At 40.8% G+C, this 27948-nt stretch overlaps 1 protein-coding gene across 1 annotated transcript; it reads left to right on the plus strand.

Annotated features, from left to right (window-relative positions):
* The first annotated feature begins 169 nt into the window (after positions 1–169).
* abcg5 (ATP-binding cassette, sub-family G (WHITE), member 5) lies at positions 170–26423 on the plus strand. Its single transcript, XM_078405841.1, has 13 exons — positions 170–327; positions 4389–4510; positions 5214–5350; positions 6436–6531; positions 7351–7483; positions 8630–8769; positions 9985–10114; positions 13473–13686; positions 17831–18036; positions 18543–18681; positions 20598–20783; positions 23763–23881; positions 26236–26423. The coding sequence occupies exons 1-13, from the start codon at positions 170–172 to the stop codon at positions 26421–26423; spliced, it is 1968 nt and encodes a 655-aa protein (XP_078261967.1).
* Positions 26424–27948: the final 1525 nt, after the last annotated feature.

Below are 27948 nucleotides of genomic sequence, written 5' to 3' on the forward strand. Positions count from 1 at the left end.
CCTGCCCATCGGCTCCAAGGGTCGATACACTGGCTGCAGCTGCCCAACTTCCGTACACATTGGGGTGGTGAGAGGCGGCGGGATCTCTTGCTGCTACTTTGTTTAGATTGATGTTTAAACACGCGTTGCCACTTTGCTTGTAATTCAAGCCATTCTCTGTTTTCGGAATATGAGCTGTTTGGAAGTAACGGGCGGAGGACCCTCGCCTGGGAGCGAACCTCTCCCGAACATTGTGTGCAGTGATCCCCCGACACGAAAGGCAGACTCTCCGGGAAAAGCAGAAGCGGATTGCACGGTCTGTGTAAACCACCTCAACTACACCGTCAGGTAAACACACTCCAACCCATTCACCGCTCAAACTTTGGAAGTGGCATGGTCTAAATGTAAATAAATAACTGCAGATCAGATAGTCACAAAAAGTATCTTCACAAAACATCAATTTCCATGTACCCGTCGTTTAAATATTGTTATAATACCTGCCTCAACTAACTACCCCCTTTGGCAGCTAGTTCCACATATCCACATATCCATGTGGAAAAAGTTGCCCTTCAGGTTCTGATTAAACCTTTCCCCTCTCACCTTAAACCTCTGCCCTCTGGTCTTGATTCCCCCTACTCTGGGTAAAGGACTATGCATTTATCCTATCTATTACCCTCATGATTTTAAACACCTCCTTAAGATCACCTATCACTCTCCTATGCCCCAAGGAATAAAAACCAAGCCTGTCCAACCTCCCCATATACCTCTGACCCTTCAAGAGAGAGTCAGTCTGAAGAAGGGTCTCAACCTGAAACGTCACCCATTCCTTCTCTCCTGAGATGCTGCCTGACCCGCTGAGTTACCCCAGCATTTTGTGTCTACCAAGAGAGAGTTAGATTTAGTTCTAATGGCTAAAGGAATCAAGGGATGTGGGGGAAAGCAGAAACGGGGTACTGATTTTAGATGATCCTACTCTTGCACCTATTTTTCTATGTTTCTATGTCCTGGCAACGTCTTTGTAAATCTTCCATGCACTCTTTAAGCTGAACAACATCTTTCCTATCTATTTTACATACTAAAACTCTCATTTGTTTGTTTGTTCCTGAACTACAGCCAAAACGGTACACGACAGCGTGACAATTTTATGCCGACCTTACTCACCGTCGTCCCTTTGGTGCTAATGGAAGGTTTCATTGAAATCAGTGTTATATTTTTAAAATTATTCACATTTTAAAGTTTAAATCTATTTCCTAGGGAGGGTGGAGGGAGGGGGAAGGAGGGGGAAGGAGGGGGGGGGGAGGAGGGAGGATAAGGGGGATTGAGGGAATGGAGTGGCGGGGAGGGGTGGGGAGGGGGGAGGGGGGAGAGGGGAGAGGAGGGGGAGGAGAGGGAGGGAGTGAGTGGGGAGGGGGGGAGTGGGGGGAAAGGGGAGTTGGGGGAGAGGGGAGGGGGAGTGGGGGAGGAGAGGGTGCTGCACCAATGCAGGAGAGATTTGGGCCCCAACGGGTCCACTTGGTCTAGTAGTAAACCAAATTGAACACAATTGTGTTCCAAATGTGGCACCAACCTCTTGTATAACTGTAACATAACATCCCAACTTCTATACTACACTTCCTCCCACCCTGCCTCTTGGAAATACGCTATCCCCTTCTCTCAATTCCTCCGTCTCTGTCGCATCGGTTCCCAAGATGAAGATTTCCATTCTAGGACATCCAAGATGTCCTCTTTCTTTAGTAAACATGGCACTGGGAGTAATCTGAAGGTACATTTTGTCTAACTCCCTATAATCATTTTACAGGGCCTCATTCTTTTTGCTACCTGTGTCATTTGCTACCTGTGTCAACATGCACAACAACTGCTGGCTGTTCACACTCCACTTTGAGAATGTCATGTACCTTCTCCGAGACTTCCTGGACCCTGGCACCAGGGAGACCATCCTGGAGTCTCGATTGCTGCTACGTACTCTCGTGTCTGCACCCGTAACTAACGAGTCTCCTAGCATGATGGCTCTGCCTGACGTTACCCTTCCCGCTGTGCGTCAGAGCCAGGCTTGGTGCCACAGCCTTGATATCTCCTGCTGCTGCTCCAACACTGAAACAGAATGCACTTCAAAAGAAAATGTTTAGGGCTCAGTGGGAAGAGTTGCTTCCTTACAGCGTCAGAGACCCGGGTTCAATCCTGACTATGGGTGCTGTCTGTAGGGGAGTTTGTACGTTCTCCCCGCATCATGCGTGGGTTTTCTCAGGGTGATCCGGTTTCCTCCCACAAAAAGACATGCAGGTTTGTAGGTTAATTGGCCTCGGTAAAAATTGAAAAATTATCCCTAGTGTGTGTAGAATAGTATTAGTGTGCGGGGTGATCGCTGGTCAGTGTGGACTCGGTGGGCCGAAGGGCCTGTTTCTGCACTGTTTCTCTAAACTAAACTAAAAACTACCGGTTGATGCTAGGTTGCAGTAAGATCGGAGAATGCTGGAAATTCTCAGCATGTATGGAGCAAGAATTCAAGTTCACATTTCGGGTCTATTACTCTACAGTCCTGGTGAATAGTCATGAATCTTTTGCATTAACTCTCTTTCTCTCTCCACAGATGCTGCCTGACCTGCTCACTGAATGTATAGTGCAAATTCTGTTGAATAATTTGAACTTGGAAAGTGTTAAGATGGATCACATCACAGTAAAACTCAACAATCCATAATCCAACTGTTCAGAAATTGTGATGGCTCGGTATCTAGCTAACCTCAAGCTGCTTTCCAATGCACCAATGCACCAGGGCCCTGCAGCACACCTTTGAAAATTGCCTGGTTTTATTTCCAATGTTTCCTCCAAACTCACCAGATTCTATTTCCAATGCTCTCTTGAAGTTACCTGGGTCTTTTTCGCTGCAGACTCTTTAAACATAGAAACAAGGAACTGCAGATTCTGGTTTATAAAACTGCTCCCTTCCCAGAAATATTTTATGATATTGTTTTTGATTTTCAGCATGTTCCTTATTGATCTCTGAATAAATCTAATGCACATTAGGGGTGGCACAGTGATACAGTGATTACACATTCTCCCTTTGACTGTATGGGTTTACATGTTCTTCCTGTGACCAAGTCGTTTCTTCCACATCCCAAAGATGTGTGGGTTTGTAGGTTAATTGGCCTCTGCAAATTGCCCCTAAGTGGATGAGTAAGTGGGATAACGTAGAAATATTGTAAAAGGGTGATCAATGGCCAGTGTGGAGTCGGTGGCCTAAAGGGCCTGTTTACACGCTGTTTCTCTCAATTAAACTAAACTGATATTTCAGCTACGATAAGAATAATTGCCGTTGTTGCTTGAAAAAATTGGAGTAATAGAAATCAGTGAATTACCATATAACAATCCAGGTTGTACAGAAATAGTACCTTACTGAAAATACTGCCTCAACAATCCCATGTTGGATAATTTCACCAAAATTTGCACTAATTACATGATCAATTTAAGAAATAAATTTGTATATAATTGATTTATTTAAAACATTTTTTCTGATGTTTGTGAGGCTTGGTGAGGCTTGATGTTTAGGAAATTGAGTGGTTGATTGATACAATAAAGAATGTTGATTATGATGAACACAGAAATGAAAGATTTACGTTGCAGCTACATGTACATGCATGATTTAGGATGCTGGTGGTAAGGGCAAACTGAAAAATGTCCTCTGAAAAGTTCTAAATTACCACAAATAAGTGATTAATCTCTGATCAGCCCGATGGGAATGATATAATAGGAACCTGAGTGGCAACTTTATCACGCAGAGGGTGATGGGTATATGGAATGAGCAGCCAGAAGAAATAGCTGAGGCAGCTATATAACAACATTTAAAATACATTTCAGTAGTTACTTGGATAGGAAAGGTTTAGAAGAATATGGGACTGGTTTGGATGGGGCATCTTGATCAGCATGGGCAAGATGGGGCGAAGGGGCATTTTTTGTGCTGTATGACTCAATACTTACTGATTGAAACTACACTGGTACTTACTACCCTACCTAATCCATTTAAAGTTAAAGAGCCATTTGATACAGAAAGAGACCCATTGGCCCACTGAGCCTGCGCCAACTCTTGAAAATGCATTTGCATTTGTCCCATTTTCACTCCATGTTTCTATGCATCTCCCAGATTCTACCACTTTCCGCACCTTAAGGGCAATTTATAATGACCAATTAACTGGCACATTATAGGGATGGGGAAGAAACCAGAATAACAGGAGAAGACTTGCATATCACAGGGAGATCGTATAAACTCCACAAAGACAGCACCACCAACAGACAGATTGATGGAGCTGCACCTCAGCACACATCTATGTCACTGCGCCACATGAGAGTCGAGTGGAAAATTATTATTCAGTGTTTGATTGATAGTCTATTGCTTTTTCTTTAATGTGTTCTTGTAGGGAGAGAGTTGGTCCTTGGTGGGATGTACAGTCTTATCTTAAGAAGTGCACAAAGCATATCCTGAAAAACGTCTCGTTTTATGTGGAAAGTGGACAACTAATGGGAATTTTAGGAAATTCTGGTAATTAATGTTTGGAGGTTGGAAAAAATATCATTTTGTATCTCTTGTTTGTTATTCTAAGAAACAGTGCTTTTTTATTGTAATTCGCCTCATATCGCTTCTCTTGAGTTCTCTATATCCCAAACGAGTCTGGTTTGCTGGTAATGCCATTTTATTTGTGGATTAGTGGACAATCCTTCTTGTGTTTAGTCTTCTCCCCCAATTTAATCTATCTCTTTAAGGAATGCCATGTTTCTGGCTGCCATCTTCCCAGGCAATATCTTGGAGATCGGAACTGGTGACAGATTCATGAGTACAAACAATAGCTTATAACAGAAATTTTCAATTTTCCAAAATTTTCCAAAAATCATTAACATTAAATTGCTCAATTACCATGTTGCGTCTAAAATATTACAATTGGCAATATGCGAAATAATTTAAACTAAATGTTAGGCTCACCTGAAAATTTGAATGCAGTTTGACCATCTTAAAGAGTAGAGTTTTGCCCCCATTTTACTCAATGCAGAGATGCTGGCATATTATGTGGTTAGGATATGCCACCTCAACATTGATCGAGAACTTGAATTGAACCTATTTGATCTGATAGACCACCAGACTATCTTGCCAGATTGACAGACAATATAATGTAAAAAGCACATACAACTTACTATATTGTTTTCATACATATTTTTTTGTTTGAAAAGACTGTATTCATATGTTTTAGGGTCCGGAAAGACCACTTTGTTGGATGCAATTGCAGGAAGATTATGTGGACCATCAAATCTAATTGGTGATGTATGTGTGAATGGCTGCAAACTTAAAAAGGAAAATTTTCACAACTGTTTTGCCTATGTCCTACAGGTAATGATAGTGCAGTAAATATATTATTCCATATCCGTGTGACAATGTGGATTCTGCTGTAATATTTTGATGTTCAAGTTTCATCTCTGTAACCAATGAAGAAATAATGTATTTGCTCAGAAATATACAATATTGATTTGTGGAATCAGAAGCTAGTCTGTGAGGAGTCTTCGTATATTCTTTAAGGTTGAGAAAAATGACTCTTTAAAACATGTCACATATATATCACATATACCACATTTTCAGAGATACTGAGAGACCACTTTCCCTGGGTGTCGAATTTAGAATTCAGACAAGTAGTTTTAGAATAAGAGACCAGTTATTTAGGGCAAAGGGAATATGTTTGAGCATCTCATGAAGCTTGGCCACAATGAGTTTTTGCAGTTGTAGTCCATTTACACACCAGTCATTCCCTTATCTCCCCTCTTGTTGGACAAAAAATACAGTTTGAAAGCATATACCACCAGATTCATGAATAGCTTCTTTCCCGCTCTTATCACTATTGAATGGATCTCTCAAATCGAAGGGTGCAGTCCCATCTCTCAATCAACCTCATTGTGGCCTTGCACTTTTAAAAAAATCTATCAGCTGCACTCTGTTCACTTTCATCTTTGCACTACCTGTAGTCTTTGTGTATGGTTTGATTATAGTATGGTTTCACTGGATAGCATGCAAAACAACGTTTTTCACAGTATCACTGTTAATAATAAACCAATATCAATAGTTCACTTTCATCTTTGCACTACCTGTAGTCTTTGTGTATGGTTTGATTATAGTATGGTTTCACTGGATAGCATGCAAAACAAAGTTTTTCACAGTATCACTGTTAATAATAAACCAATATCAATAGTTCAGGTTGCAAAACTTGCATTTGGGCAAGAGCTGCCACTATTGAACGGTACCTAGATTTCCATCTCTTTTCCAAAAAAGTGAATTTTTCTTACCCTTTTTCCATCTCCCAACCTCCCTCACGTTCCAACTGCAGGGAAATGCAGAAATATTTATGTAAAATATTTTATTAAGTGCATGAAAGACCAAGTATTTTTGTAAATTATTCACTTTGTAATGAACTATTTGTTTTTCAGAGTGACAATTTACTCAGTTATCTTACAGTGGAGGAAACACTGACATACACAGGTTTGCTCACACTTTGTGGAAATGCTAATGCCATCAAAAAGAAGGTATATTTACTTCTTAAATCAAGGTTGACTGTAATAATTTGTGAAATGATTTTGCCAGTGGTAACATACAGAATATACAGATGCAATTAATATGACAGTTCACTCTTTTACTCCAATCTCCCAAAAGTCTTGCAGAATGTGGAGCTTCTGCGCTTGCAGAATCCCAGTGTTTTCCACTTCCTACCAAGCATGCACCCACAACAAAACCTGGTGTTTTCTTTCACCCATTTGGGTATCTCAGAAAAGGAGTTCATCAGCATAATTGTTGAAGGAAATGGATATGTCATACTGGTATAAAATTATTGAAGATTACGGTTGGAAACACTGGAACAAGATAAGAAAAGTTGAACTTAAACCAAATTCACTTGAACCAAATTGGAGAGTGCAGTTTTAGACGCAAAGTGCTGGTGTAACTCAGCAGGTCAGGCAGCATCTCTGGAAAACGTGGATGGGTGACATTTCGGCTCTCGAGTTACTCCTGCACTGTGGGTTCTTTTGTGTATTAAACAGCATCTGCAGTTCTTTGTTTCTACATTCCTGTTTGCCAGATCTTTTGGCTAGTTTTTAATTTCATGCATTTTGCACATTAATGTGATTTACATTTCATAGACATTATAGAGGTAAGATTGATAGTTTTGAAAAAACTCCACTGATAACTGAAAATCTGACGAATGGTCTTTAAAGGATCATAGACCTGAAACATTAACTCCGTATCTCTTCCCATTGGTGCAGCCTGACCTGTTGAGTATTTCCAGTATTTTCTGTTTTTACTTTATGGTAAATATGTGATTAATTTGTCTTGTTAATTGGTGTCAACAGGTGAAATCTGTCATGTTAGAGCTCAGCCTAAGTCACGTCGCCAGCCATGTGATTGGTGGACGAGTGTTTCGAGGGATTTCAGGTGGAGAAAGACGTCGGGTCTCTATAGCAGCGCAGCTTCTCCAAGATCCCAGTAAGACCGATTATAAATATGGTTTCAATCTACTTTTACCTAGGAGTAAATTTGTTCAATTGTTATCAGCATCACCACCACCATATACAGGTCCACCACCAATTTTCGAGGTCCTTTAATCCGGGCAAAATTACAAGAGCACACTTGAAATCCCCCCCGGAAACACCTCGAAAATATGGTGCTTAGGTCGGGTGACGCGGCTGATCTCAACCTCAATGGGATTTCCGCGGCCGATCTGCAGGTTGAATTTAACCCTGTGGCCGGGGGTTTGGAATTCCGGCCTAGCCAGAGCCAGCAGTTCCGTTCCCATAGCCGACTTCCGAGACCGACTTTGCAGGCCAGTATCTCAGACCGCGGAGGCGGACTGTTCCGGTACTGTCTGTCTCCTCTCGAAGGCTGTGACCTCTGTTGGTCTGGCAAAATAGATAATCCAAAATCTCCCTGGAACCAACGTTGCCGGAAAATCAGGGTGGACCGGTATTTTTAAAGTTCTTATATTTTAGATGGGCATAAAAATTTGCATTTGAATACCATGTTTAATGATCATGGGTCATCTCATGGAAATGAGTTTAACTGAAATTAATAAATTCAGGAATCTAAGAATGGTTGTGTGGCAGATCTGCAAAAACTACCTGAGAGTTGATTTTCATTAAAAATAGCATTTTTAATTAATGCTTTAAATTCAAATATAATAGAAGGAAAATTAAGTTCCAGTCTGTGTGCAGTCCAGTCTGCATTACATTTAGTGTGATTGATATTTATTCGACCAGCATGTTCCTTCTCTTGGTGTTTAATTACATACCTGGAACTTGTATTTACTTTAACTGGAGATATTGTATTATTTATAAATTGTTTTTTTATGCAGTTGTTTAATTTTTCAAACAATGGTACTATGGATACTAAGCTTCAGTAGGAATATCATTATTTACATTTGGGATATCTTGCTGAAAAGCCAATCTTGCACTATACCTATTGAAGACACTAGATTAGTTTATTGTCATATGCAATTAAATTCCTTGTTCACACGAAGTTCACGGAGTAAACAATATAACACAGTAATGATAAATACAACAATAAATATAACTATTGATGCAGAATGGTGTATGAGACATGTTATATTTCAACATATGTAACTTTTAAAATTAGAAATCATCCTTCTTGATGAACCAACCACAGGTCTGGATAGTATGACATCCAACCAGATTATTGGATTGCTTTCAGAACTAGCTCACAAAAATCGAATAGTCATCCTGACAATTCATCAGCCGAGATCGGAACTATTCAAGGTGAGTGTGCTGTCAATATAGTTGATTGGGGTTTGCAAATTTTGAAGGTTGGAATGGGATTTCAATGAAAATATGCAAAATCAGCATGTTCAGCTGGGACAGGGCTCTGACATAATTGGAATGGGTAGCTTGGAAAATGGTACACTGGAAAAAAAACCTTAAATTTTGCTGTTAAAAAGAAAATAATTATCCTAGCCTACAAAATAGACACAATTTTACAAGAAACTAGACGGGCGCGGACCCATTGGGTCCAAACCTCTCCTGCGAGCCCGGTAACCCCCGTTGGGTCCAAACCTCTCCTACGAGCCCGGCAACCCCTGTTGGGTCCAAACCTCTCCTGTGGGCCCGGCAACCCCTGTTGGGTCCAAACCTCTCCTGTGGGCCCGGCAACCCCTGTTGGGTCCAAACCTCTCCTGCGGGCCCGGCAACCCCTGTTGGGTCCAAACCTCTCCTGCGGGCCTGGCAACCCCTGTTGGGTCCAAACCTCTCGACCCGTAGACCCATTGCCGGCCGGGGAGTCTCCTCGGGACCGGAGGTGGGAGAGGGGGTAGAGGAAAGGGGAGAAGGAGCCACTCACTCTGGCCTCGTGCGGCCATCGTGATGTCCAGAGCGACCCGTGGACCCGTTGGGTGCAAATCTCTCCTGCAGCGGCAGCTCGACGGCGATGGCCGTTGCTATGAGAGGGAAGAAGCCCCGGCGGGCAATCAGCTCGCTTTGAGCGCATGCATGGATCCGGCGGCCGTCTTACGTAAGTATTAAATTAACGGGCCCCAGCTGCGCAGGCGCGTACCCATTGGGTTCACATTATGAGGTCGAAGACGGAAGTATTACTGTGCAGGCGTGGTTGATGGGCAGGGCAAGTGGAAAAGGGATTTATTAAAGTTTAAAAAGTGAATAACTTAAAATATAACAACCATTTGAATTGTTGCGTGTACCGTTTTCGCTGTATTTCGGGTACGCACAAACTGACAAATATACAAGATGAGAGTTTTAGTAATACATAGATAAAAAGGAAAATATAAATTTATAACTGTTGGAAGCCATAAAAAGAAGAAGACATACCGGTAATGCCTAAGTTCGGATCTGGAAGATGTAGATGGGTTAATGCTTTGGGAATGTTCCTGCATTTTCTGTACCTATCCCTATTTCATGGGTTTTGTTATGCTATAGTACATGTAAAATGTAGAACCAATTCATTTTTGCACATTTCTCAAGTTGTTTGACAGAATTGGCATAATGAGCTGCGGAGAGTTGGTGTTTTGTGGTGGAACTGAAGAAATGGTAGAATTTTTTAGCAGTTGTGGCTACCAGTGTCCTGAATACTGCAACCCATTTGATCTCTACGGTAGGTATGGACAATAGACAATAGGTGCAGGAGTAGGCCATTCGGCCCTTCGAGCCAGCACCGCCATTCAATGTGATCATGGCTGATCATTCTCAATCAGTACCCCGTTCCTGCCTTCTCCCCATACCCCTTGACTCCGCTATCCTTAAGAGCTCTATCTAGCTCTCTCTTGAATGCATTCAGAGAATTGCATTCAGGTATCTTTCTTGTGTGCCTTAAACAGAAAGTGGAAAAAACATAAACACTGTAAACTGGAAGTCACGACTTTATTAGGCTATGCATGATGGCGGGTTTAGTAGATTCCAAAAGTTAAAGTTTTATACAAAAAATACAGCTTTTTATTTGAATTCATCTTTTTGCCTTTTTCTTGTACAAAATATTACTTTTCTTAAAAAGTCTGAAGAATTTTATTTTAAAAGTTTGATTTTGTAATGGACTTTTAAGAAAGAAAACTTTCCCAAGGTGCTTCATAGCAATGCATTTGGACATTGAGCCAAAACAAATATTGGAAGGGAATCTGTAGACAGGGTAAAGAGATTACTTTTAAAGTGTGCTGGGAAAGGTGTGGGAGGCAAGTAGAGAGAGAAGTTTAAGAAAGGAATTGCAGAATGTTTAAGTGTGCAACGTACTTGGATAGGAAAGATGCAGAGAAATATGAGTTTAATGCAGTGAAATGGGATTAGTGTAGATCGATCTCACAGTTGAATGGATCAAAAAGGCCCATTTCTGTGCCATACAAATCTGCAATTATATATCATGGGTCAGATACAAATGAAGACACAACTATAAATGATAAAAGTAGGGATCTCCTTTGGCTGAAGATTGTTGGAAATGCTTCATCCTTGTTTTTAGCACTCATGTACTTGACCCCACCATTTTCGAGAATGGGATTTGCCTGGGGTCTCCTCCTTCTAAAAGCTGTTTAATTGTACACCTCCATTCACAATTAGATGTGATAGGACTGCAAGACCAATCTGATGAATAGGTTGGGAGAACAGTTAACTCTGCCCATTCTGCACTTTTTTTGCTGTTCAGCATGCATGTTGTCCTGTGTTGCAATTTCTGTAGAATGGCTGCTCATCACATTAAAATACATTTGCTGCAGTTCCTGACTATAGTCCTCATTGAACCCAGGTTAATAACTTGGCTCTATAGCGGTGGTAGAGAGAGGGATATGCTGGACCCTGAGATGATAGATTGTGGTAGCCCCTGCCCCACTGTTATTTACATTCCCGACCCAACATTCTTTACATTGAACAATGTAAGATTTCCCAGCACCTCTTAATCCCCAATTAAGTTATTTTTTCCTTTATATTTTAGACATCCTTTCTGAGAATGAGTGGTCTTCAACAGCTATGAGTTGGGGAACTGAAGCAAGATGAGTAGAATAAAAAGGAAAGGTTTTGGTCAGGAAGGCAGACTTTCTGTGACACTTGTGTCCATGTAACGATTAAACCCTATCGGTAACATATTTTGATTTCACACCTGTCAAAATATCTGCTTTTGACCACCACCTCAGGTGAACCCAAAATTGCTGGGGATATTGAGTACAAAAGAATCCTGGCTAGGTTGTGAATGTGACAGTTACATGTCATGTTGCATGCATGGTGACAGATATAGGGCTGATGTTCCTTGTTGGTCTTGAGGGAAGGTACTTCTAGTCATGAGCCTGCCTCTCCAAGTTCTAGTAGCAGATCTCAGGCACTTCTGAATGGACATTCTAAGTTTCTGTAATGAAGATGTCCAAGGTGTCAGAGAGTGGAGTAAGAATCTGTGGCTCTTGGGGATTACCTGGAAGATTGGAGAAAAGGAGATGGAAAGTTAATAATATCAGAGGTTTGGAGTTTAGGAACATCAGAGGCTTGAGAGGCTGGAAATGATGTCACCCTGTGTGCGATTGATGTGCAAATTGCACCAGACAAACAAGGGGAGACGTACACCAGCAAATGTCAAATTTCTGAAATGACTCTAAACAACCTGGAAATTGTTTTTCACTCTGGGAATTCATTCATTGTTTTTCAATTGCAAAAGACTGAAAACAGTGGAATCGTGTGATTTATTTTTAGGCAAATGTTTTGGGTTATTGACCGCTCCTCAGAATTCCGCTTGACAAAGAGTGCTTTTAAAAAGAGCAGACACTCTCAGTATTGAGAAACGTAATCAATTTGAACACCTCCAGCAGTCGACCTAATGGTGGAGACTGATTGCTTGAAACTGGTGGCACAGCTCCAGACATGCTCGTGAATGTTGAGCATCCCGCAGCTTTTAAACAAAGCAATGAAGTCAATTCTGAGAGCAAGTAATTAATAGTACTGCGATAAGAACTCTCTTTGTCAGAATCAGTTTAATCTTTAGAGCTAATTCAAAATAATTAAAAATAGTGATGCTTTAAAATGCTTAATAATTATTTCTGGAATAGAATGCAAATGAAAATGAACAAAAGGGGGACAAGTTGTTGAACTTAATGAGTTTACCTTCTCTTGCATGAACAATTTCCATTGGTTTGTACACTTTAAGTGACAGAAACATTCAAGCAAAACTTAAATTTGATCATTTAAAATTGGATGTTCACCTCTGAGAAGACATAACTGTTGCCAGACTATTGGAAGGATGTGATTGTACTGGAAAAGGTACAGATTCACCAGGATGTTGCTGGAAATGAGTATGGGGGTTATACAGAAAGATTGGACAGACTAGATTTGTTTTCCCTGGACCAGAGGAGGCTGAGGGGTGACCTGATGAATGCAACTAAAATTACGAATGGGCTGGTTAAGCTAGATAGTAAAAACACTTTCCCAAAAGGGCATAGTTTTAACATGAGAGGTAGGTTTTGAGGGAATCTGAAGAAGGATTTTTTTCATACTGAGAGTGGTCCAAATCTGGAAGGTACTGCCTGAGGAAGCGGTGACAGCAGATGGAATCATTGAGTTATGCAGCATGGAAACAGGCCCTTCAGCCCTATTTTCCTATGTAGCCCGAGATGTCCATCTACACTAGTCTCTCCTGCCCATGTTTGGCCCATATTCCTCAAAAACTATTCTATCCACCCCATCCATGTACCTGTCCAAATGACTTTTAAATGTTGGTAATGTTCTTGTCTTAACTATCTCCTCTGACAAGATACTCTGACAACATTTAACAAGCATTGAAATAAGCACTTGATTTGTCATGGCATGGAAAGCAAATAGTGTTCATAAAGTTGGGCGTGAACATGGGTTTGGAGTTGGTCTGCCAAAGGCCATTTCTGTGCTGTACGACTCCACAATTCTATGACCTCTGAACAGGCTTAACATTAGTTTCATATAAACTGAACTGTTCATTTGTACAGCTGTTAACTTATTCCTGTTAAAATTTTCAGTGGACCTGACATCTGTTGACACCAGAAGCAAGGAGAGAGAAATGGAGACTTACAGCAGAGTTCAAGAAATCTCCTTATCATACCAAAATTCAAGAATATTTAACAATGCCCTGGTGAATATTAATGCAGCAAAGAAAGCAAAACAGTCGGCATTAATTTCATTCAAGAACACAGTTTCTCCAAATACATTCTTTAAACTTTGGATACTGATCAGGTATAACATCTAGAAAAATATCTTGCACCAAATGTTATATACAACAATATTTATTCCATTTGTGATTTATTTAAAAATGGACTAGGTATTGAGATTGTACATTTGTTGAGATTTCAGTGACACATAAAGGTTGCCTGCATCCCAGTCCTTAACAATGGTAGTGCGTGACCTGAGAGTGTAGTTTTAATTTAATTTATTTTTGTCAAGTGTATTGAGGTACAGCGAAAAGCTTTTTTTTCCTTGCTATCCAGTCAGTGAAAAGACTACATGTTGTGGTGTCATCTTGTGGCCAAGCCACTTGTCTCCCGAACCTTCGATTGTCGAGCTCGAACTCTCATGTGATCAGGGTCGACGAATCACGCAGTAAGGGGTGGGCCTGGTGTGTGAGTCCGGAGATCGAAGGAGTTGGAGATTAACTGGTGCGCTCTCGAACGACGACAAGATTTAATTGAACATTAACTGAATGCGCGTGAGTGCCGAAGGTTGTATCAATTAATAAAGAAACAGAGTGTGTACACAAAGTGTGGACCTCTACAGTGGTGACCTCAACGATCCAAAACGGCTTATTTTGGATTTTTACCATGTTTGCAGCCGACAACCTAGACCAGCAGAATGCAGTTTCAGTCAAACTGCTCATTTTCAAACCGCTCATTCCCAAATGTGGTTCGAACAGGCTGAAGCCCAGTTCCACATTCAACAGAACACTGCCGATGCCACAAAATACTACAACATGGTCAGTGCGCTGGACCACGACACCACCGGGCGCCTAATCGATTATCTTTGCCAGCCACCAGCTGCGGGCAATTATGAGGGACCTTTCCAGATGCTGCAACACGGCATCTCGACTTTTCTAATCAACATGGGCAGTAGGCACGAGACTGTTTCCATGGACCGTCTTAAGTCGGTGCATTTGGACATTGATCAGCCAATGCAGGTGGCACAGCCCCGCCCTAGAGGGCATCCGCTGTTATGATGGCACACGTCCTTAACTCTGCCAGCTGTGCAACAGAGCATGGGAGACGAGTACACAAGATCAAGCCGCCTCACTAGTAAACCTACTCGCCTCCATTACTTCAGTTCCGGGGGGTCATGTGGCGCCATCTTGTGGCCAAGCCACTTGTCTCTCAAACCTTCGATTGTCGAGCTCGAACTCTCACGTGATCTGGGCCGACCAATTACGCAGTAAGGGGAGCAGGCCTGGTGAGTGAGTGTGGAGATCGAAGGAGTTGGAGCTTATGTGGTGCGCTCTCGAACGACGACAAGGTTTAGTTAAACATTAACTGAATACGCGTGAGTGCCGAGGGTTGTATCAATTAATAAAGAAACATAGTGTGTATACAACGTGTGGACCTCTACAATGTTCCCAATCAAGCCGTCCACAGTGTATAGATACAGAACAAAAGGAATAAAGTTTAGTGCCAGGTAAAGTCCGATTAAAGATAGTCCGAGATTCTCCAGTGAAGTAAATGGTAGGTCAGGACCGCTCCCTTGTTAGTAATATCATGGTTTAGTTGCCTGATAGCAGCTGGGAAGAAACTGTCCCTGAATCTGGAGGTATGTGTTTTCACACTTCTGTATCCCTTGCCTGATGTGAGGCGAGAAGAGGGAGTGACTGGGGTGAGACTCATCCTTGGTCATGCTGGTGGCCATGCCAAGGCAGCGTGAAGTGTAGATGGAGTCAATGGAAGGGAGGGTGGTTTGCCTGATGGTCTGGGCTACTTCCACAACTCTCTGCAATTTCTTGCGGTCTTGGATGAGGCTGTTCCCAAACCATGCTGTGATCTTCTTAGGCCCCCTCGGTCATGGCTGACCATGGGTGATGCATCCTAGTTGGCTGCTTGCTCCACACCTTGGCTAGAGCAGCGTGGCTTGTGGCTGAAGAGACCAATGCGGGAGTGACAGTCTCTGTCGCAAAGGTCACATTTGTGTGTGGTGTCTGGTCTGTTGAAGTTGCTGCGCTCCTTTCTGCGTGCCCGCTTGTCCGCCACTGCGTTCATCAGTTTCTTTTTCCCCGTTTTGAGATGTTGGTTCAGGGTACCTCTCCACCTCGTACGGTCAGCTGCAAGGCACTCCCAGGGCTCCACATCGATGTCGAGCGCCTTCAAATCTCTCTTGCAGACATCCTTGTAACGTAGCTGGGGGCGGCCGTTATGCTGTGATGCATCCCGAAAAAATGCTTTCTACAGCGCATCTGTAGAAGTTGGTGAGACCAGGAATAGTATGGACTAGGCTGAAGCATGTGCCGCCATCTTCAGCCAGGTGTAGAGAGTGAATAATCCACTTTAACCCCTTCACCTTGTCCCCATCATCACAGGTCCGTCTTTTCCTGTGGTACGAAGAAACGGGTGGGAATACTAATTATAGCAAAGGCCAAAAGATACGGCCACATCTCAGCTGTCGTGTTGTAGACCTGCTCTCCAGAACAATCCACACTTCCAGCCAAGCAGTTCTAGTATAGTTATAACACTGGGATCTACCTCATAATATGAATAGCCCAGCTATAAATCCTGCTCATAAAATGCAGGAGAAATCCAAATCAGTCAATTATCATCCGATCAATCTACTCTCAATTGTCAGCGAAGTAATGGAAAGTATTGTAAATACTACTATGAAGCACGACATCCCTCCAAAAGCTTGTTCACTGGTAATTTTTAAAAAACACACCAAGTACTGGAGTAACTCAACGGGTCAGGCAGCATCTCTGGAGACTATGATTAAGTATCGTTTGGGGTCTCACACTGATATCCAATTTGAGTTTTATCTGGACCATTCTGCATTAAGACATTCTCACAGCCTTGGGCCAAGCATGGACCAAAAAGCTGAATTGCAGAGGTGGGGTGAGAGCAACTGTCCTTGCTCTTGATATCAAGGCAACATTTGACTGAATGTTGCATAAAAGTGGCTGTATTCTATGCAACAGTATTGAAATTGTTTTTTAGAAAAGGCCAGTGATGTCAAAAATGAACTTGATGTCTCTTTAGGCAGATATTGAACATTTTCAACATTTTCTGCATTGGTTCATGTTTCAGCAATCCCCTTAGTGTTTTGCTTTCACATATAGGGTCTTTGGAAACACCATAATCTATTTAGTCTTATCAGGCATTCTCTAACATATATCAATCTTCAATGAAGGCCCACACCAAGATAATACTGCCTTTAGCACTGCTAATGGTCTGCCTAACACATTTCTCGTTGCAGCATGCTGCATATGCATGTGGGTTGTGGATTAGAGTCACCATCTGTGTTGTCAGTGGATGGTCCTTAGCCATGCTTTGATTTGCTGTTGTAACTGAAATATTGCAGAGTCTGCAAACTGATGTTTATTGAAGGTATCATGACAGATTCTGGGCATTATATGTTGCATGATGTATCACGATGGTCAACAACAGGATGTTGTGTTAATGGAATCGCTGAGTTTTGCTAAATGATGGAGCTAATATGCGCTGCCCTTGAAATAACCTTATGCAGACAGTGGCACTGTACACCATGGCAAAACTCACAAACCCATGAGTTCAGCCTCATCCTAGTAAAGGTTAGCACCAGGGGTAGGCATAGTGGCACAACAGTAGAGTTGCTGCCTCACAGCGCCAGAGACCAGGGTTTGATCCTGACTACAGGTGTCATCTGCATGAAGCTTGCTCGTACTTCCCGTGACTGGGTAGGTTTTCTCCGGGTGCACCGGTTTCCTCCCACACTCCAAAGACATGCAGGTTTGTAGGTTCATTGGCTTCGGTGAAGATTGTAAATTGTCCCTCGTGTGTAAGATAGTGTTAGTGTATGGGGTGATTGCTGGCCGGTGGGCTAAGGGATCTATTTCTGCGCTGTATCCCTAAACTAAACTAAACTAAACACAGACACATTCACAACTTCTCTCAGCACAATCTGTGCCCTCCACTGAGGTTGGAATTAGGGATGTATCTCTTTTTAGATTTCAGTGTCAGCCATTCTGGACATTGTTAATGATTTAGGTATGAGTATTTTCCTGAATCTTCTGGGCTAATGCAGATGACTTTGAAAAGCATTCTTTCTCTCCCTTTTCTAGCAGTTTGATGTACTCTTTGCAAAAGAAAAGATATTTTAGTGTTTTCTACATTTTATTAAATTTGAGAAGAAATAATTTATTGCTTTGCACTTTCAATTGCAGGCGAATTGTAAGAAATTTATCAAGGAACAAGATTGGGATATTAATGCGACTCTCCCAGAATTTGCTTTATGGCTTATTTGTTGTGTTCTTCTTGATGAAGTTGAACAGTGATCCATCAAAAGGCGCTGTGCAAGACCGAATTGGAATCATCTACCAAAGCATAGGTGCCTCACCATACACTGGAATGCTGAATGCAGTTGCTTTGTGTACGTCATTGATCATGCTTTCGTTCATAGATTTGTAAGCAGTCTGCTTAGGTTAAATTAGCATATGCCCTGATAAAAATAAACTTTGCTGTCAAAATACTGACCACAAGAAACTTTAGAGTGAAGATCAGATTTTCAGTGCGTAAGAAACAAATCAGTACAAATAGCCAGTCAATAAAAAAAAACTAAATACGGCTCGCAATGTGAAATACAAAAAATGCAAAAAAATGTTCAGTTATCTTTCACCAAATAATCCAACCTGAACTGTTCACTCTCCTCCTTATAGCTTAATTTGTACTTAACATTTTAAATTTAAAATTGCTCTTTGTGACTTTTTTTTACACAATGTGTGGTCTTTAGACCAGTCCTCTTATCCAGAGCCTTATTCAGGCTGCATTAAAAAAATATTCCAGCATGTTTCATTGGTTAAAATACTGTCATTTGGTATTTATAATTTTCAGTTGTTTTGTTTCTTTTCATAATATATATATTTTGTCTGAACACAGACCCATCGTTACGCTCGGTTGGGGACCAGGAAAGTTCAGATGGTATTTATCAGAAATGGTTGATGTTGTTGGCCTATATCATTCATATACTTCCTTTCAGCATCATCAGTGTGGCCATTTACAGCTTTTTTGTTTACTGGTAAGAATTCTTTCACCTATCAGAGAAACATGTTAGCAATAGGGATGTAATGCTGAGGCTCTATAAGGCCCTGGTAAGGCCGCATTTGGAATATTGTGATCAATTTTGGGCATCATATCTGAGGAAGGATGTGCTGGCACTGGAGAGGATCCAGAGGAGGTTTACAAGATTGATCCCAGGAATGAATAGGTTAACCGATGATGAGCGTTTGTCGGCACTGGGCCTGTACTCGCTGGAGATTAGAAGAATGAGGGTGGACCTCATTGAAACATCCAGAATAGTGAAAGGCTTGGATAGAGTGGATGTGGAGAGGATGTTTCCACTAGTGGGAGAGTCTAGGACTAGAGGTTAGAGAATTAAACGTTCTTTTAGGATGGAGATGAAGAGAAATTTCGTTAATCAGAGGGTGGTGAATCTGTGGAATTCTTTGCCATTGAAGGCTGTAGAGGCTTTGTCAGTGGATATTTTTAAGGCAGAGATAGATTCTTGATTAGTACAGGTGTCAGAGGTTATGAGGAGAAGGCAGGAGAATAGGGTTGGGGGGAGAGATAGATCAGCCAAGATTGAATGGTGGATTAAACTTGATGGGCCGAATGGCCTAATTCTACTCCTATCACTTATGACCTTATGACCTAATATATGTACTCTGCCAGTCTAGAGAATTATCAGAAACAAAAAATGTGGTTTTTAAATTGACTAAGTAAATATTTGATTTTAATTCCGAAAGGAATGGTCATTGGTTTATCTCTTTTTAAGACATTTAACTTTCAAAATTCTACTGTGCAATTCATTGGGAATACAGGTTTATTAAAACTATAGATTTTGTTACCATTAACAGTCTTAGATTTATAAAAGGATTCTGAATGTGTTATTGTACCAATCTACTTTCTAGACACACAAGACAATGAACAGTGGATTAGCTTTTACGATGGCAAGGCAGTTTGATGAAACTTTGTAATCTGTAACAAAGCTTCAAATCAGCCTGATGAAATCAGTTGAACATTGGTCAGAAAACAAAACTACCTTGGAATAATCTGAGCTACATTATTTTATATTACAACTAGGCTAAAAAAGAAAATTTTCCATGAACCATTGTATTTAAAAAATATATATGTTTCTATAAAAATATTCCACGTTATCCATGTTATACTGAGAATAATTTAGTTTAGTTTAGTGTAGAGATACAGCGCAGAAAAAAGCCCTTTGGCCCACCAAGTCCACACCGACCAGCGATCCCAGCATATTAACACTACCCTCCTCATACCAGGGACAATTTTACATTTATACATTTACACCAAGTTGATTAACCTATAAACTACGTCTTTGGAGTGTGGGAGCAAAACTGAAGATCTTGCAGGTCACGGGGAGAGCATACAAACTCTGTACTGTACAGGTTTCTGGCGCTGTAAGGCAGTAGCTCTACCGTTACGCCATCATGGCACCCCAATAATAACAGTTCAATTTTGCAAAGTTCATCAAAAATTAGTATTTGCCTTTTTCAAAACACTATTGCACTGAAGGAATGAACAATAATAGTGGAATTCTCTGCCACAGAAGGTAGTTGAGGCCAATTCATTGGCTATATTTAAGAGGGAGTTAGATGTGGCCCTTGTGGCTAAAGGGATCGGGGGTATGGAGAGAAGGCAGGTACGGGATACTGAGTTGGATGATCAGCCATGATCATATTGAATGGCGGTGCAGGTTCGAAGGGCCGAATGGCCTACTCCTGCACCTATTTTCTATGTTTCTATATGCAGAATTGTCTATTCCCATCCATGTTTTTTGCAACGCTTAATTTTCTTTACAAATATTTTAGCAAAACGATAGAGTTTTGGTGATTTTATTTGTGTAAATGTTAGCTGTATGAGAGGAATTTTGCTCTTAATTTATTATAGTTGTCTTACTTTATTTTTCAGGACCCTTGGAATGTTTCCATTATGGGGGCGATTTGGCTGTTTCTTTGCTGTACTCATCGTACCACATCTAGTTGGTGAACTTCTGACACTAATCCTACTTGGTGTGGTGCAGAATCCAAATATTGTTAACAGTGCAGTTGCTTTAATTAATGTAGCAGGAATTCTGTTAGGATCAGGTTTCCTAAGGTGAGATGTTATGAAATGTATTATGATTACTGCAGCTTTGCTTCCAAAGAGAGTTATGCTGTTACATTATCCTGTGGATAATGGACTTTCTCACCAACAGGTCGCAGAGAGTGCTGGTCAATAACACCTTCTCCAACCTCCTACACACATCAACTGGCTCCCCACAGGGCTGTGTCCTCTCACCCCTGCTCTTCATTCTGTACACTGATGACTGCAGGTCCACCCAGCCAAACTGTTATTTGGTCAAGTACGCTGATGACACAGTTCTCCTATCTCTGCTCTCAGGCCCCTCATAGCACCACAGCTCAGCTCTTCGTGAGTTTGTGGAGTGGTGCGACAACTCCTGTCTTGAAAGAGACAAGACCAAGATGGTAGTGATCTTTTCCAACAAGCAGAGGGAACTGGCGGCGACAGTCATCACCCCTATCCACGGGAAGCCTGTGAGATTGTTGAGGAATACAAGTACCTGGGCACAGTCTTCGACAACCTGCTGTAATTTGCCTCCAACACAGAGGGTATCCTCAGGAAATGCCAGCAGCGGCAGTATCTCCTGAGGAAGCTCAACTCCTTTGGGGTCAGCAAGGACATCCTCATAACATTTTACTACTCCTTCATTGAGAGTGTCATCACATTCTCCTTCACCTGCTGGTTTCACTCCATCAGCCTTCAGAACAGAAACCGCCTGCAGAGCACAGCCAAAGTCTGTTCCAAAATTAATGGACTCCCTGTCAGAGCCCTCTCCACCCTATGCGACCAGCAGATGCTACGGTCAGCTGGCAGGATTTTACAGGACCCCTCACGTGTCCTGTTCTCTGCGTTTGAGTGGCTCCCCTCAGGATGCCGGCTGTAGGACACAGAGAAGAAGGGCAACCTTTGTCCCCAAGGCTGTTCAGCTCCTCAACTCCCAACCACCCCTGTCCCGCTGCTCACCCTGCTAATTTCTCCCCCCCCCCCCCCCCCAATAGTTTTTGTACTTCTCTACTTGCCTTTGTAAATTGCCCCACAGGGACAAGTAAAATGTTTTGAACTTGAATTTGACCTATTATGATTTAGAATTTTAGACGAGAAAATACCCAAATATTGGTTCCCAATAATGTGTGATCTGCCTTGATTATTATAAATTGAATTGTTATCATTGAGCATATATTAAAGGCTAATTTAATAGCATCCACACTGTGGGAATGGGGCGGCAGCAAATTGACCACAACTTGGCTTTGGCATTTTATCTGAGCATTCAACGGAGCAGCATAAACGTATGCCTGATTCAGTTTTTTAATACCGGTGACACCCACATTTTGGGGGGGGGGGGTCATTGCCACGGTGTCTGGTGTTTGTGTTACCAGAAAACTTTCCATATCGTGATTTTCCATAATGCAAAGCCACTTTATCTGTAGAAACAAGGACACAAAGAAGGGTCTGAAGAAGGGTCCTGACCCAAAACATCAACAATCCATGTTCTCCAGAGATGTTCCCTGACCCGCTGTGTTACTCCAGCACTTTGTGCACTTACTTTATCTGTACACATGTCAAGAAACACGTTGTAAACAATATAGTGTTTATTTAGTTACTTATTTTCACATAGATTCTGTAAGAATTAATTTTATTCCCTATCTCAGGTTTTTGGGTAGTTATTTGTGAATTCTGTAAAGGCAAATTTCTGTTACAACCATGTATATTCTTTCCGCTGACTGGATAGCACGTAACAAAAAGCTTTTCACTGTACCTCGCTCGGTACACTTGACAATAAAGTAAAGTAAACTACCCAAACAGTCATAGCGTGGAGGTCACCTGTAAGCAGTTCACCAGCTGTAACACACATTTTGCGGTACCGATGGGCACTGAATGGATCAATCTAGAAGAGCCTAACATTTTGATAAAAGTAGTTTTTATTCAATTTTCCCATCGGCTCACCTGTGAGTTTTGACTCATTTGATATTTTAAGGTTGAGGGTTCAAGATCCAATCCAAGACACGAGGACGCAAATTTAGATAGAGACTCCTGTCCAGTGAGTATTCAGGGACTGTTGGAGGTGCTGACTTTTGGTTGGGCCTCTACCTATCTGCTTCCTGAGGTATAAAAATTCTATAGGCCCATTGTAAAGAACAGAGGGGTTTTTTCCGAGTGTACTGGGAGATTCTGATCACTAAGTCACCTAACAACATTTCAGACATTTGGACAGAAACATGGATAGGAAAGGTTTAGAGGGATACAGGCCAAATGCGGGCAGGGCAGGCTAGTGTATTTGGGGGATTATTGGTCAGTGTGGGCACATTAGGCCAAAGGGCCTGTTCCCATGTTCTATGACTTTAGTCCACATTACCAAAAACAAGTTTTCTGGTGATTATCACACTACTGCATCCTTTAAGCAAAGTGAGTAAAATTTCCCTAAATTGCAGCAAAGATTCTGCTTCAAATTTCACCTCAAATATTTTTCATTGGCTTTAAAGTCCTTTGGGATGTCTTATTTAGTTCTAAGTAAACACAAATCTATATGATGTATAGCTACATGAATTAAAGAAATTATTCACTGATGGGGAAACAAAATAAAACTTGATCACAAGGTCCAACACAAAACCTTTGTGTTTCTTCGTAGCTGTGACTCTCTTAAGTACTTGATTTGTTGTGTTTTAAATGAGGAAATGCATGGTGTTATTTAATTACATGTTTGTTCATTCTTTCTAATCTTGTATCCTTGCTAGACAATGTTTTTGATAGAAATGTATAGAGGTTTGGCTATATGGCCCTACAATCTAATAATTTACTTGCAATCATGTCTATATTCATATAGGAACAATGGCCACTTGATAATAGCGAGCACTTTGAGAAACATATCTTTGTAACATGCTGCAGGAGATGATGGGTGAAAATTGAAAGGGGAGAGCTCAATGTAAACACTGCATTTCAGTATACATCTGCTCATACAACGTTGCTGTTAGACCAATGATCTAATACTGCCTTGCTTTGCTTCTGTGATCTTAGGAGTGCAGAAGAAATGCCCAAACTATTTCGCTGGCTGAGTTACCTCACATTTCAGAAATATGGAGTTGAAGTCCTGATGGTTAATGAATTTTATGGTTTAAATTTTACCTGTGGGAATGGTGAGTGTTTACCATTGTAATTAGATAAAACAATTGAAGCTTTACACTTGATTATTAGACAATAGACTATAGGTGCAGTAGGCCATTCGGCCCTTCGAGCAAGCACCGCCATTCAATGTGATCATGGCTGATCATTCACAATCAGTACCCTATTCTTGCCCTCTCTCCATACCCCCTGACTCCGCTATCATTAAGAGCTCTATTGAACTCTCTCTTAAAACCTAAGTTGCTTGAAGATTCAAGATCAATATTATGAAAAGGCATGTTGTTCACAATTGTTGCAAATCAAAAACAAATCTCATGAGTTTTAATTAATTTAAAACTAATTCTAGAGTTCAATTGAACAAATCTTACAAATACTACAAGTAAAATACTTTAAAATAACTTTATGGTAGATAAAACTAAGAAATTCTTTTTTGTTAGACTTTAGAGATGTAGCATGCAAACAGGCCCTTCGTCCCATCGAGTCCACGCCGACTAGCGATCACCACATACACTAACACTACAATGCACACTAGGGACAATTTACAATTTACAGAAGCCAATTAACTTACAAACCTGCACATCTTTGGAGTGTGGGGGAAGACCCACACGGTCACAGGGAGACCGTACAAACTCTGTACAGACAGCACCCGTAATCAGAATCAAATTGTGCATTAGTTCTTTGCAGCAGAATCTGCTGGGCTAGGTGAGTCAGGTGAGTTCCACGAATTTGTGGCATTTTGCTGATCTGAGGTAGTGTTGCTGGAAGAGTTTATTGTAGTTTCATCTCCTGGTCCTGACATACTTTATTTACAGATTTGATTCAAATCTGCAACAGTATTTTCACATCCAAACTCCAGCCCCACCCCATCTTCCCAGGTCAGCCCTGTACATGTCCTGCTTACTTAACTATTTAACTCAAACGATCCTGAACGGGTCAAGAAATCTACCTATGACCTCCGCAGAGCCATTAAGGATCATGAGGGAATTCCGTACCTAGCTGGAGTGTTGAGGCAATAACAGATACCTGTAGATTGTGGCAAGGCTTGCACATTTTAAGGGGCTGGAAAGCCAGGATGGGCAGTATTGCTTCCATTAGTTAGGATACTGTCCGATTCACCTCTACCCAATTGGATTTTGTCGATGGATTGATGCAATACAATGCTGAATACTATATTCTGCACCCTGTTTACTTCTTTGCTTAGCGATTGTACTTGAGTTTGACTTGATTGTGTGGTATTTTCTGATCTGATTGGGTAGCATGCAAAACAAAGCTTTTCACTGTACCTTGGTACATGTGAAAATAATAAACCTAAAACCTATTTAAATATTCTTTGTTTTACCAATATTCCGTTTACCTCATTGTCTAATGTAAAGATTCACAGTCGTCTAGCAACCGACCAGTTCTTTCTTATCAATTTGGAGTTCACTTTCATGGTACAAACTAGTGGTGACATGGTTCTTTCCTTTTTGCCGTTTAATAGCTGGGTACATTACTTTGTCTTTCTTTTTTTCACTTCTGAATAAAGACCCAACCTAATAAAATAATTTACCTCTGCTCTTCATAGATGCTGGGAGAACGGATTTGCATTTTATTGTTGTTTCAAGTTCAGCATTTATAGTTTTCAAATGTTAGCAAAGAAGTAATGTTTTTTGCAGAAGTGTTTTGCATTTGAGGGTCCAATGTGTTTTGAATATAAATGATCACTTTAGCGAGCTTTCTAGTCTATATGCCCTTCATTTAAGTACATAATATTCTTAAACTGAAAGTTTAAAAGTCAAGAAATATAATTCTAAAGAATTGGCGATTGTGGGTGAATCTCCCAGAGTTCTTCCAAAGTGAGAAATTAGATATTCTGCATGCACAATTGATAAGTTATATAGTTGTAGTTCATGCATCAACAGCATTTGAAACTTCTCCTGGCTTGTTGATTGTCTATCTGTATTTTCATTATCTGGTTAGTCTTCCTTTTTGAGTTTTGTTGTTTTTTAGCCTAGTTGTAATACAAAATAACAGTATAGAATTCTAAAGTATACTGTTGAAATAAAAGTTTCAAATCTAAATAGTACAAATATGTGACATTTCTATTGCCCAGTAAGACTGGAGGTCTTAACATAATTACATATAAATGAAATAATGAAAGGCCATTTCCAGGAAATACTCTTACATCCTGGGTTTTGTATCCACCAAACTACAGCCAACTGGTCTTACCTTTATAGCCAGTTAGATGTTATTGCAAGAATAAAGTTATTATAGAAAACGTAAAATTAGATGCAAAGCAATTGTTAACACAAATTCCAATTCTAATGTATAACATTGTTTGCACGATTCCAATGAATGTGACTAATTGTATGATATTTGTACTCTGCAGGTGCACAGTCATCTAACACCACAGATGCCCCTTGCTGGTTTACCCAAGGGGATCAGTATCTTGATACTACATATCCTGGAGCATCGTCCAGATTTGTGTTCGACTTTCTGATGCTATACGCTTTTGTGCCTGCTTTAGTTCTTGTTAGCATTATTAGTTTTAAGATTCGTGATTTAGCAATGCAGTGAAAATAAGAATGAGCAGGAACTTGAACTGCATACACTCCTCAAAGAATGTGAGGAAAAATGTTAAAAGTTAAAATTATTTTTCCATGTAACTCTTGCTTTACACCCTCCCTGCTGGATGAGCTTCCGTGAGCTTGTTGCCCTCCTCACTTTATCCATATTACCAATGAAAATTTTCACACAACTGGCACCAAAATCTAACACAAGTCCAATCCACTTATCTTTATCCTGAATCTGTCTGAAGAAGAGTCTCGACCCGAAACGTCACCCATTCCTCTCCAGGGATGCTGCCTGTCCCGCTGTTACTCCAGCATTGCGTGTCTACCTTCGATTTAAACCAGCATCTGCAGTTCTTTCCTACATATCTTTATCCTGACATGCATATTGAATGGCAGGATAAAGATTAAGCAAGAATCCTGACTGATACCTTTATTATTGATTACTGATTATCCTTTTACCACTTTGGGTATGATCTGGTAACTCAGGTACAGGATATTCTTGCTCTCTGTTGATTAACTGTTTATCAGATAAACTTGCTTAACTATGAAGAGAATGAAGGGCAGATAGATTTAACAATTAATTGGATCTTCATCCACAGACATGCAAGAGGGAACATATGTCATTTTAAATAAAAAGCAATCAGAATACATAAAAACTTTGAATGTTTAACCAAGCAGCCAAAGATGATGGTGCAGTGGTTAATAGAGAATTGTGCAGTACAAATAGATTGAGGGAAGGGACATTTAAATCATAATATATTAAGTTAAAGTGAACAGTGATTGTCGTAAATATTTCTACACTTACCTATATATTTCAACATGTGCCTGATTTATTAGCCGATTAAAATATTTTAGACAATTTGTATCAATGAAACCATTTTCAAAAATGAAAATCAAACTAAAATAGGTGCTGCCTGACCTGCTGAATGGTTTTACCATTTCTAAATGTTATCCGGCTCAGGACAACAGAAGGTATTTTGATATTGCAAAATTATTTTTGATAGATTAAAAATAATAATCGCCATCATTTCTTTATGGAGAAAATGAAATACAGGTACTAAATTACCATCATTTTAAACAAAGATTCATCATTTTAGAATGCTTGATTTGTTTACACTGATTTTTAACTATTGAGATATTCTGGCAACTATCCAATAGACAATAGGTGCAGGAGTATGCCATTCGGCCCTTCGAGCCAGCACCACCATTCAATGTGATCATGGCTGATCATTCTCAATCAGTACCCCGTTCCCGCCTTCTCCCCATACCCCCTGACTCCGCTATCCTTAAGAGCTCTATCTAGCTCTCTCTTGAATGCATCCAGAGACTTGGCCTCCACTGCCTTCTGAGGCAGTGAATTCCACAGATTTACAACTCTGACTGAAAAAGTTTTTCCTCATCTCCGTTCTCAATGGCCTACCCCTTATTCTTAAACTGTGGCCCCTGGTTCTGGACTCCCCCAACATTGAGAACATGTTTCATGCCTCTAAAATGTCCAACCCCTTAATAATCTTATATGTTTCGATAAG

The sequence above is a fragment of the Rhinoraja longicauda genome, chromosome 9 (assembly GCF_053455715.1).
Source record: "Rhinoraja longicauda isolate Sanriku21f chromosome 9, sRhiLon1.1, whole genome shotgun sequence".
Lineage (NCBI taxonomy): Eukaryota > Metazoa > Chordata > Chondrichthyes > Rajiformes > Arhynchobatidae > Rhinoraja > Rhinoraja longicauda.

Coding starts and splice junctions, on each gene's coding strand:
- abcg5 (XM_078405841.1), top strand. CDS start 170: ATGAGCTGTTTGGAAGTAACGGGCGGAGGACCCTCGCCTGGGAGCGAA. Junction 8,770..9,984: donor CGAGATCGGAACTATTCAAG/GTGAGTGTGCTG, acceptor ACATTTCTCAAG/TTGTTTGACAGAATTGGCAT. Junction 20,784..23,762: donor TTAGGATCAGGTTTCCTAAG/GTGAGATGTTAT, acceptor CTGTGATCTTAG/GAGTGCAGAAGAAATGCCCA.